The sequence below is a fragment of the Grammomys surdaster genome, unplaced genomic scaffold (assembly GCF_004785775.1).
Source record: "Grammomys surdaster isolate TR1022 unplaced genomic scaffold, NIH_TR_1.0 172, whole genome shotgun sequence".
Classification (NCBI taxonomy): domain Eukaryota; kingdom Metazoa; phylum Chordata; class Mammalia; order Rodentia; family Muridae; genus Grammomys; species Grammomys surdaster.
Window position 1 is genome coordinate 4,479,491 of NW_021604620.1, and position 12,340 is coordinate 4,491,830.

The 12,340-nt window shown below is 46.4% G+C and overlaps 1 protein-coding gene across 1 annotated transcript in view; it reads right to left on the minus strand.

Moving 5' to 3' along the window:
- Positions 1–12,340, minus strand: part of Itga9 (integrin subunit alpha 9) — a 246,687-nt gene that overhangs the window by 6,036 nt on the left and 228,311 nt on the right. The window contains exons 19-22 of the mRNA XM_028767293.1: positions 10,727–10,813; positions 9,126–9,205; positions 3,487–3,576; positions 1,123–1,231 (exon numbers count right to left, since the gene is read on the minus strand). Of these exons, the coding sequence (XP_028623126.1) occupies positions 1,123–1,231; positions 3,487–3,576; positions 9,126–9,205; positions 10,727–10,813 (366 nt within the window). The remainder of the gene's footprint in view (positions 1–1,122; positions 1,232–3,486; positions 3,577–9,125; positions 9,206–10,726; positions 10,814–12,340) is intronic.

Consider the following 12,340-nt stretch of genomic DNA (forward strand, 5'->3'; position numbering starts at 1 on the left):
AAGCAAAGGCTGACAAACTAGGCCTTACAGACCAAGTCTGACCCAGTGCCTACTCTTATCCAGCCAACTAAGAACAGTTACATCATTAAATTTCTGGGGGGGGACCCTAAAGAGTAACATTCTATATCCCATAAGAGACACATACAAAGGAAGGCACATAGCTAACTATCAGTCTCTCTCTCTCTGTAGCTACCTTTTTGATACAGCCCCACAGCCCAACAGCTGCCCCTGTGCAACCCACAAGGCCTCATATGGCTACTTTCTGGATGTTTCAGAAGAAAGTCTGCAACTTCTGAGCGAAGGAACCAAGGTCTTCTGGATGTCTCCGGACCACACACCCAGCACACCTGTGGAGCTGACGCTCAAGACCCTCAGCTGAGTCGGCCCTACCCAGTGGGGGAGCCAGCGTACTTTCCAAGGTGCATGGGCTCCGAGAGTTTTACTCTCAGAAAACTGTACTTCTGAAAGGCTGGTCCCCAGGGGAAGAAAGCCTTAGTAGAGTCAGCTTGAAAATCCTGGAGGAAATTTCTGTGGCAATGCCCTGGAGGATCTCCTAAAGTCCTTAAGTTAATGGGGATCACGCCAGTAGACGCCTTCCTGATAAAGCGCTTTTGTTCTTTGGCAGTGGTTCTCAACCTGTGGGTTCCAACCCACACAGGGTCCAACATCAGCTATCCTGCGTATCAGATATTTACATTATGACTCATAACGGTAGCAAAATTACAGGTATGAAGTAGCAACAGAAGTCATTTTATGGTTGGAGTCACCACAACATGAAGGAGTGTGTTAAAGAGTCGCAGCGTTAAGAAGGTGGCGAACCATTGCTCTTTGGTGTGGCTGTTCTAAATTCTGAAAAACACCGAGGTCTGCAGGTGTGTGGTTAACACCTCCTCAATATCTCTGCTCCCCCAACCCCAAACCAGTAACACAGACTAGAACAGTTCCCTCTGAAAACAAAGATAAACGTCATCAGGGAATCACACCCCTCTCATCAGCGGCCACACCCCTTTCATCAGTGGCCACACCCCTCTCATCAGCGGCCACACCCCTCTCATCAGCGGCCACACCCCTCTCATCAGCGGCCACACCCCTCTCATCAATGGCCACAGCCTGGCTTGGTACCTGGAGAGTGATGTTGACTGGTTGGAAATGACACTCCTGGTCATCCAGCTGAATGAAGTTGGAGGCGTCCACAGACTCGCCATACACAAAGGACGTTGGAGACACAATTCTGAAAGAGGAAAACGTGAAGTCAGTCATCCTACCTGAGACCAGGCCCTCCAGGTCACTGCTGGACTGAGAATTCAAAATATCTCTCCTTCACCCTGTGTCTCCAACCAGGTTTTCTTCCTTGCTGGATGGTCATTTCTCTCTCCTAGAACAGCTGTTCTTCCCAACAGATATGTCTTCTTACCTTAGGCCATACTAATAAGCTACTAAACACTGCATACTGAGATTATGTTTCTTTGTATATATGTATCTGTTGGTTCTTATGTGTGAACACCTACGTGTGGAGGTCAGAAGTCAACATCAGGTGTCTCCACTCTCCACCTTAGTTTCTGAGAGAGGGACCGTCATTGAACAAGAGGCTTAGGGATCTGCCTGCTCTAGAGTTACAGATGCTCATGGCTAATCCTGGCTTTTTATAGGAGTCCCGGGGATGAGAACTGAGTTCTTCATGATTTTATTTTACGAGTACTTTGCTGACTGAACCATCTCTCCAGCCATCCTTCCAATTACATTTCTAAAACAAGGTTTTAAAAATCAAAAGATACAGAAAGTAAAACCAACAAAATCTAAAACAAACAAACAAACAAACAAAAAAGCCCTTAATTATAAAATCAAACATTTTACTTGTCATTTGAAAGGCATTTCGGTAGATTATGCTGATAACAAGCTTTTGAGAAGTAAATGTAAGTAAATTATATATTTGGCAACCAAAACCGTAACAAATTCAATTTTAAAAGCATATTCATATCTGTTAGACTCCCATACTTATTAAAAATTGAGTATTTCAGGGGCTTGCAAGATGGCTGAGGGGTTGGAGGTGTTGCCACAAAGGCTGACGACCTGAGTTCAATCCCTAGGACCCACATGGTGGAAGGAGAGAGCCGACTTCCTTAAGTTGGCCTTTGATCTCATGCAACATGGTCCCTGCATGCCCGCACATACACACACACATAATAAATGCGGTAAGAATGAAAAAGAATCAGGCATTTTATGGATAATAAATTTAAACTCTCCCTATTTCCCATCCCTGGAAAGATCAGAGGTACACTCATTTGTTTAAATGATGGTTTCATGGGGACAGTTAGCACCTCACACTGAGGTCTCCTAAGGCCTTGACAACGTGATCAAGAGTATGTGGGAGGTGTTTCTACTTCATCCTAAGGACAAGGCCTGGTTCTGGGTGTTTTGTATGATCCCTTAGACAAGATGGATAAAGAAAGCACAGGTACAAACCAAGCTTTGAACACAGGCAATATGTGCCGTTTTGCAGATACATCCCACCAACGCCTTGTGTCTATGAGCACAGGATGCTCACTTTGCTGGCTCCCAGCAGAGTCCAGCTACTGCAGGGGCGGCCCCTCCCTCTATGAACAACATTGCTCTTCTGGACCGAGGCGTAGATCCAGAGCACTTGAAAACAGAGACAGAAGAAACTGAACTTTCAGAGAGTTCAGCTTGCATTTGGGCTAAGAACTCCTTGGGTTCCCATTTGATCTAAACCAACTGTGTGACGCTTCCCCCTCCCCTACCAGCCTCGCTGCTATCAGAGAGGTACACATAGTCTGTTTGCTGAAGCTGGAGACAAGGACTGAATTCTCAGTTTTCTAAGCTCTGGCTGAAAGCTGACCCAGGTTGCTTCGTGTCCCTGCAGAAACAGCCAACAGCCCTGCTTTCCAACAAAACCAGCGGTACCGAATGGCTGTACATTTCACCTGGATGGGTTGCTATTGCTGTTGTGACGGCTCCTTGTCCGCCCTTTCTGGCTTTGCTCAAGGACGGATGTAGCAGAAATATGAGAAGCAGGGACTATGGAGCTGTTGGGAAGGGCGGCCTTCCTGTGAGGTAGGGTATAAGGAACATTCGGCTTTAATCATCAGCTCTGCAGCTTTTAGCTGGTATTTAAACCCTGTAACCACAGTGCCTGCTGCTATACAGCATTCTGGAGTGTATACAGCACACATGATAGTGTACATCAGGAGGCAGGAATAGGTGCATGTTAAGATACAAAGAATGTTCAGAGAACTTACCAGCAAATTTCCCATCCTACTAGCTATGTGTCTGGGTAGCTGGGACTGATGGAGGGGAAAAGCAGAAGGGAGGTAGACATGGGCCACCACAGACAGACACACTTTTTTCCTGCTTTCCCAGGCTGGCAGGCAGGGAGGTGGCAAGGCCGCTTGTTCTTGGCTATGACACATGCAAATTAGGAGCAGTGTAGCACTCCATTGCAAGGCGTCCTGCGTTCTGGATACTTACCCAGTGATGGATGTGTCCACTTCATGCACCAGTGGCACTGTCAGTGTGAGAGTGTTGTCATGCAGGGCTTCGGAGCGCTCCGTATTGCCGCTGTGTGGGGAAGAGAAGAAGGATGGGGCAGTGGTCAGTGCAAGCCACTTAGCAGCTGGTTTGCCTGTCCCCCTGGTGCACATCAATCCTTACATTCTTCAGACTCACCTAATCTGTCCCCATTCAGCATGTGCAAAGGGGGCGGGGCAAGTAGAACGTATGGGAGATGACCCCAGGAAACCCCAGTAGGTAAATATAATAAAGAGACCGGGAAATAGAGGCAGCCACTGGAGGCTTGCTGCCCAGCAAGTGCATGCTGGAGGCAGCTGAGACTCAGGCTCACTGGAAAGGACTTTGGGAAGCAGGCTAGAACATGTATCTTAGATGTCCCACCTGAGGGCATAGAGACCCCTGAGAACTGCTGTGGTGGAAGGGAGGACAGAAATTCTCCAACACCTCCTGGTCACACGGGTTAGTAGGCTTCTACCAGAGAAGGCTGCAGCTGGGGAAGGGGAGGGCAGGCAGGAGCCATGATTTACCTCTTCCTGAAGACTATGTGATGACGTGCTACAGGTGAATACCCTGTTGCATATGGGTCTCTTTAAGCGTTTGCTTCCTAAGTAGTGTTCTACATACATTTCTACTGTGGGGATGAGATACCCCAAACAAAAACAACTCAGGGGAGCAAGGGGTTTACGTGACTCACACTTCAGGTTACAGTCCATCATCCAGGGAAGTTAAGACAGGAACTTAACACATCACACACACAGTGAAGAGCGGAAGGATGAACGCATTCACATCATCATGTAGCTTTCTCCTGTTTTACGTGGTTCAGGATGCCCTGCCCAGGGAAGGCTGTGCCCACAGTGGGTTAGCTCTTCCCACATCAATCAACAAAGACATGTCCGTAGGCTAATCTGATCAAGGGAATCCCTCAACTGAGACTTTTTTCTCAGGTAGCAAGTTGTGGCAAGTTGACTGTTAAAGCTAGCCAGCACGAACAGCGACCATCAGAGTTAGAACATGGTTGCCAGGAAGGAGGTTTGTGGACATCTCACCATGAGTCCAGGGGCAGAGGGATCACCACTCTGGACCTACGGGAAGAGCTCAGACATCTTACAGCCCCACTATGAGCCAGAGGGAGCCACCTTCTAGACGGTTCAATGGAATTCCAAGCCAGGGCTATACTCATGTTGATTTGCTAGTTTATTAAACCTCAGTCAGGACTGGGATGCTTACGAGAGGAGCAAGTGGCTGCCTTGGGAGGAGACATGGCTCTTGGGTATGATTTGTTAAACCAATGGCTCTGTCCCATAGAATGAACAGGAGGTCCTAGCTGAAAGTGAAGGTTGCCCTCTCTGGATGGAACCTGTGAGGTCCCAGACACTCTGAGGTTTGGGCAGGGTTTCTCTTACCCACTCCCCTAGACATAGCTCCCAACATCTGCTGACCTCAGCTGCTCAGCCGTCCTCCCCTTGGCCCGATGTCCTCCTCTTCCACCAGCAAGTGTTGAATGGCAACAGTACTAAAATAGCTCTCATATCCCTTCCCCTCTCTCCTATTGTTCTCAAACAATGGTGCTCCATGACTCTGACCATGCAAGGCCACTGCCACTGCCCCTGGACCCACATCTGTCTTCCGCACATGAGATGACATCAGTCCCTCACAAGGTGGCCACAGCACATGACAGCGGGAGCAGGCACCCACATGACTAGATTCCTTACCCTGCCTTTCCCAGGGAGTAATCTAAGCTTTGGAATCAGTGCCAGGGGCAGCCCAGAGGTGACGTCCCTATCAATGCAGTTGGTACAATTCTGGTCCCCATCCTCCCTACATTCAGCGTCCTTCCAGGCCTGAATAGTTTGCTCTTGATGGAAGAGTCATCTCTTGCCCTGTCATCTGTCCAGCTATTTGGGGCTGCTGGCAGCTTGCACCCAATAATGGTTTGATCTGTCGTCAAGTAACGGCTCCAGAATGAGCCAAGTTGAAAAGCTGAGATAAAGAGACCAAACATCAAACAACTTTCTGCTATTCCTTAAGCTCCAACGTGCTGGGACTTCTCCAAGTGAGCTGCTAGGCCAGACTACTGATGGTGGAGATGAGAGGTCAGGAAACACTGTTTAGTCTCAGTTTGATGTTCCCTGAAAGCTGTAAGCAGGCAAGTGCCCTTCAAAGGGTGGTGATGGAAGAGAAGAATGACTGATACTTTAACTGTCAGGCTTGAGATAAGGAGCTTTAGGGATCTGCCTGTTGTGGCCGGGAGTCAAGTGTTAGGAGACCTCTTTAAGGCTCGACAGATCAGATTTCCACAGAATCTACAAGAGAAGGAAGTATGGAACAATCCAGTATGTTTAAAAGGTTACTAACGCTCCTTAACATTTACGATCTAAAGAATTAACTGGAAATTCTTATACTAATGTTTGTGAGTTTTTTTTAAAACTTTAGTAGGTTGTGGGCATTTAAAAAATATAACCTATATTTAGCACTGTCACTGGTATATGGCAGGTACCTAACAGGTGTTTACTGAGCAGTGACATGCTCAGGAGAATTCAGGAATATGCAGATGGTGGACCTTGTATATTAATTAAAGTCATTTGAGTCTTTCCCCAAACTCCAATGTTCTGTTCTTACTCCAGACTAACTGGATCCAAATCCCAGGAGCGGGTGGGGTTGTATCAGGCATCAGAGGATTTCAAAGCTCCCAGGTGTTTCCACTGTGCCCAGCACAGCACTAGCTAGTGGGCATGTCATTGTAAGAGAGGGAAGGAAGCTTTCACCACTGTACTTCTGACCCCTGCTCTCTCTAGGAGTGGGGGTAGAGGCAGGCTGTGTCACTTTCTTTTGACAAGGAAATCCTTTCCATGTCCTGTTCCTTCTCATGACCATTGCCTGGGCTAGGTGTTGAAGGACAGACAGTACAATGCTTGGTCCAACAGTCCAACAGTGCTTTGTTTTCTGTGGCTCTAAGAAACAGCAGTCGGATTCCAGTTTTAGTGGGCATCTGCCTCCCTGAATTCAACACAGCAATCTCGTGAAGTATTGAGCTGTTACATTGTGTCAGTGTGCCTGTTAGCTTTAAGTTTAGACACTAGACAACCTAGAATCACTTGGAAAAGTCTCAGTAAGGGATACTCTACACCTTGTTGGTCTGTGAATGTGTATGTAGGGGAGCATCTCAAAGTAGTATGTAAAGATTCAGCCCACTGTGGGCATCAACATTCCTTAGGCAGGAGATTTTGACCCATATAAGAGTTGAGAAATCCAGATGAACACAGCCTAGCAAGTGAGCACACATTCTTTCTTTCCTCTCTGTTCTTGACTATGGGATTAATGCTTCAAGTCCCTGGAATGTGACTTCAAGTGCTGCAATGAATTGTAACCTGGAATCATCAACCAAATATGTCCCTTTCTCCCCTAAATTGCTCTCTGTCAGGGTACTTCATCACAGCCATAGAAATGAAACTGGGGCTGCAGGACTCTTCAAAAACTTAGAGACTCCTCACGGTTGTCAGAATGTAGTTTAGAATTTCTGAGCCTGCTTCTGGCCTCTGGCTCCATCCTGCTCCTCTTTCAGCCCCATCTCTCATTGCCCTGTTTGTCCCCCACCCTCCTTCTAGGGATGGATGCCCATGTACTGTTCACTCCCATGTCTACAGCTCACACGGGCATGGCACAGCAGAGTGCACTATGGACCTTCACTGACATGCTTTGTGCTTCAGCATGAAAACACTCTACTACCACACCCTAGAATCTCTCTCGGCTTCTAGCTGCAGAAATGGAAACTGCCTGTTCTTATTTGATCCCAGTGGTGATCATGTGACTTTGAAAATAAGGCAAAAGAAAATAACTCATTCTTGAGAATCTGTGGGAAATATCTGCAAAGACACTACTCAGACACATAGTGAAACTGGACCACAGTTTCAAATTCCCAAGTTTGACAGTCACATGTGGTTTTGTTCTTGGGGAATTCTCAGAGAGCATTTATGGGTGGAGGGGGATGGTCTCTACACCTTGTTTTCAGACAGTCAAGAAAAGAAAATCTATGTAGAAAGAAAGTTGAAATCCATGAGTCTGAATGTCAGCATTAGCTGAGTAAATGGCGCATGTGACTCTTGAGCTGTCTTTGCAACATACTGTCAACTAGAAACTTTAAAGTTATCTTAAAGTGTGTGTGTGTGTGTATGTATACTGCACTTGAGTGTATGTGTGTATGAATGTGTATGTGTGTATGTCTGTATGTGTCTGAGTGTGTGTGTCTGTATGTGTGTGTATATATGCGTATTGTGTTTGAGTGTGTGTGTGCATGCATGTGTATGTGTGTGTATTGTATGTGTGAGTGTGTTTATGTATATTATGTTTGAGTATGCGTGTGTGTGTGTGAGTATGTGTGTGTGTGTGTGTGTGTGAATGTGAGCTATAAGAGGGTGTCAGATCTGCAGAAGCCTGACCTACAGATAGTTGTACGCTGACCAGCCTGAGTTCTGGGAACTGAGCTCAGGTGCTCAGCCAGATTAGCACACTCTCGTAACTGCTGAGCCATTTCTCCAGCCGTACAACTAGAAATGTAAATGAATATGTTGTTTTGAGTGTCCAACCACACCTGCCCAAACTTCATCAAAGTCTGTCTGTCCACACTCACTGACCTAATGGTGCTTCCTTCATTGGTGAGGCTAGCCGTTTGATACCCCAATGCTGCTTCAATTCAAATGTAGGTTGTGGCTCAAGGAGGTAGCTCATAAACCCACAGGCTAGCCCAGGCACTCATGGCTATACACACTCCTAAGGGGAGAAGTTACCACCCTGCCCCATTCCCTTCACTGTCTGTCCACCTGGCTTCTGGGACAGTTCTGTTTTCTAGGCACACTATTGGAGTGCCCCTGACAACTAGCCTCACCAAGCCGCAGTCTGTGGGTGGCTTTCCCTACTCTGCCAAATGATTAAACATGTGTCCCCAAGAATTAGATGACCTAGCCTGACAAACTTCAGAGAATGCCTGTCTGATTTACAAAACATGTCCAAGCAGGAACTGACCAGTTAATTATATGATCTTGAATTAGAGTGTCATCTCAGCAGGCCTGCCTCTCCTCAGTTGTAGACGTCCCAGTGACAAGCTGACCCTCACGCTTCCCATGCTTGGTTAGAAGTGGTGACCAGGGATAACAGTTCAAATTGGGTTTGATGTAAGCTTGAGTAGATTTGTGATCACCCAGGAGACACCTCTGGGCCTTTCTGTGCGGGTAGTACCACTGTGCAGTTTTCCGTCTTCATTCCCAGCTCTCTGATCACTGGACCACTTAGCTGAGAGCAAGCATCTGCCTGTTGCCCAGAGCAGCCTCCTTCCATGAGTTCCCAGCCCCGATGGACTGTATCCCCTTTATCTGTGAGCCAACATAAAGCTCTCCTTCCTTACGATTTCTTATTTGGTCATAGTAGTGAGCAGAACCTCATGAACACCCTCAGAGGTCTGATCCCACCCAGTGCTATGGGGATTTATCACTGAGTAGCCGTTTCTGAATTCCCTGCATCCCAGGGACACCCAAGGCATGCCCTTTCCCCATCCTATAATGTCTTTTTTTGGGGGGGGGGGAGTCTGTTTAAGGCCCTTTTACCTCTGAGCAGTCACAATGAAGCTGAGAATTTCCTCTTCCCCAGACAGGTGGCTTGTATCAAAGATGACACTGAATTCATACTAGGGAGAAAGAAAGAAAGCACATTTGACACCCACAAGCATTCTACATTTTTAAAACTATGTTTTCTAGAATGGTTTGCAGTTTATAACCCCTGGAAGCTCATCTGTATAGCAAATGCTATTTTTAAATGTATATCTAATTTTTGGGTGTCAGGAGGTTTCCTAAGCAGAACTCCCCAAGCCCCAGGGAGGTGCACGTCACTCCTTTTAGCCACAGGAAGTCTTAGAGCAAGTAGCACATTGAAACTGCAAAGCCAGGAGTCTCTGACTCCATCCCACCACCTTCTCAGCCTTTGCCAAGTTTACATTCCTCAGCAGCCATGATGTTTACAAGATGGTCTCCAATTCCAGCAAATGATGAAAGACTGTGGATTGTATCTCAATTATTTGGTTTCCACTCAAATAAATTCTAGGCAATTGTATGCTTTTCGGAGATGTCGAATTCTGTGAAACTGAATGCTACTTGAGAGCAATGGGCACAGACCCTTAAATCAAACCATCATCTATGATGGGCAGAGGCACCCCCTTTTTAGGCAGAAATCTCTGCTGCAGAGGAACTCGGTTTATGAGGAATGAAAACAACCAAGGGTCTTGTCCCAGCTGAGTTAAGGCAACCATACTAAAGACTGAAGTGAGACGAGGCCACTGCCAATCAGAGCAAGAGCTGGAAGTGAGTGACAGAAGCCCACTGCCAATCAGAGTGAGAGATGGAAGTGAGTGACAGAAGCCCACTGCCAATCAGAGTGAGAGGTGGAAGTGAGTGACAGAAGCCCACTGCCAATCAGAATGAGACTGAAGTGTAGTCCCGCAGCTGAGCAGGTTGGTGCCTGATGACCCCAGGGTTTGAGAACAGGAGAGTATGGGTGGGCCATAGGTAGAGGGAGCTCAGTCCTTGTGTGACTTGCTGGGTTTTCTACTCTCCTCTCCATCCCCTCACTTCTGAGTTTAGTATTGCTTGTGGTCTTGACATCTGTATGTGGAATTTTTTAAAAATGAAATATAATATGGTTATTTATGTTTATGGGTTCTGCAGCAGAAACAGGAAATCAATATTCCGATAGTCATTATTCTATTGACTTTACGACATTTTCAGAGTTAACACATGTTGGTGAAACTCACATTCCACCAGGAGAGACAACCAGATGCGCTTTCGGTTTGATTTGTCACGTGGATTAGATTTTTACAGCAGAGTAGCATGTTCAAGAAAGGGCATGGGTTTCTCAATGAAGTCTGTTTTCTGTTACTTCAAAAATATATGTGAAGTGGTATGTGTGTGTATGTGTGTGTAAATGTGTGTGAGTGTGCATGTGTGCATATGTGTGAGTGTGTACATATTTGTGCGTGCATGCATGTGTGCATATGTGAGTATAGATATGTGTGTGCGTATTTGTGTGTGCATGTGTGAATGTGCATATATGAGTATGCGTGTGTGTGTGTGTGTGTGTGTAGCAATAAGCGGTTGATGGAAAGAACTGAGAGTACTATGGTCTAGGATGCACCCGCCTTGGCCAAGGGCCTTACCTTAGACTTTGACCTCATGAAAGGAAACCCCACACTGCACTTGAGGAAGTCCGATTCCAGCAGCTCACAGGAAATGCCCATCTCCTCCTGAAATGGAAAATGTCAACAGATGGCTGGACTGCATGGAGGACAGGGGCGTGGGAGGGCCTCAATGAGGCTATTGCGTTCTCGAGAGTTTGGTCGTCCCAGCTGTGGTGGGCTGGAGTTCTGAAACCAAGTCTCCACTCTGCCTGCCCACTTCCGTCGGAGACAGAAGCACAGGACAGAACTAGAGACAAGTTTAAACTAATGTTTGAGGTCTTAACCATCCTGGATCTGGACTTGCACAGCAGACTGCACTCTACTGAATGCGTGGTCTCTGAGGAGACTTGGGTTATGGGACTTGGATGAATGTTCATTCATTCATTCTTTCTTCCCTGACCCTCTGCACGCAGGAATGTGTTTTGAAACTGGGTCTCATGTATTCCAGGCAAAGCAGACTGGGCTGGCAGGATGGTTCAGTGGGTAAAGGCGCTTGTTGCCAAGCCTGATAACCAAGAGTTTAATCCCCAGGGCCCACCTGGTGGAAGGAGAGCGCTGATGACTACAGGCTATTTTCTGACATTCACATGCAGCTCATGGCATGTGTGCATACACACACACACACACACACACACACACACTTTTAAAAGGCAGAGGATTAGGGTATCATATATTACAAAAATTTCCACTCAGTAGCTATTTGCCCAATACTCTGTCACATCTCTTGTTTCATTAGTCAGAGCAATGTTATAATATTTTATTTAAAAACAGATTTATCATTTTGTTATTTTATGTGTATGTATATTTTACCTACATGTATGTATGTGTACTGTGTGCATGCCTGGTAACGTCAGAGGCCAGAAAAGGATATGGGACTGGAGTTACAGATGGTTGAGAGCTGCCATGTGGGTGGTGGGAATCGAACCCTGGTCTGCTGGAAGAGTGACAAGTGCTTCCAGCAGTGCTGTTTTAAAGAGGCTAATCACACCATCAAGCTTTTTACCTTGATATCTTTGAAAGTCATCATAAAACTAACAAATGATTTTAAATGTAGCATAAAGCCAACCTATTTTCACCAGTTTTTATTAATTTTACAAGCAAAGTCCCAACAAAATCTTTTGAAAATATTTTGACTATGAAATCTTGGACTGGACTTGAGGCTGGCTGACAGACTAAGTGGCCCTTCTCTCAGCCTCATTTTTCCTGAGCTAACAAGGTTCCTCTCTGGAGATCACAGGGAATTGCGTTCCAATTGAAATTTCATAGCAATACACATTATGCTCGAGATAGGAAACCATCAATTAACATTAAACAAACAAAGAACAAGACCACAACACAATGATGGGAAGCACTGTAGTGTGCAAACACATGCTCTCGGTGCCTGGCACTCAATAGCTCTTGACTTTGCATTTATTGAGTGAGTGGGCTGGCCTGTGGAAGCCTCGTGTGAGGGGACTGTAAACAGCAGCTCCTTTTGCTGCCATGCCTGGCATGAGAGATGCTTGCCGTGAAGAAGCCGTCTTTTCCAGACATACCTTGGCTGCCCCGGTTCTGGGCACACAGCCAGCGAAGCCAGGTTCCAGACTCTGTAAC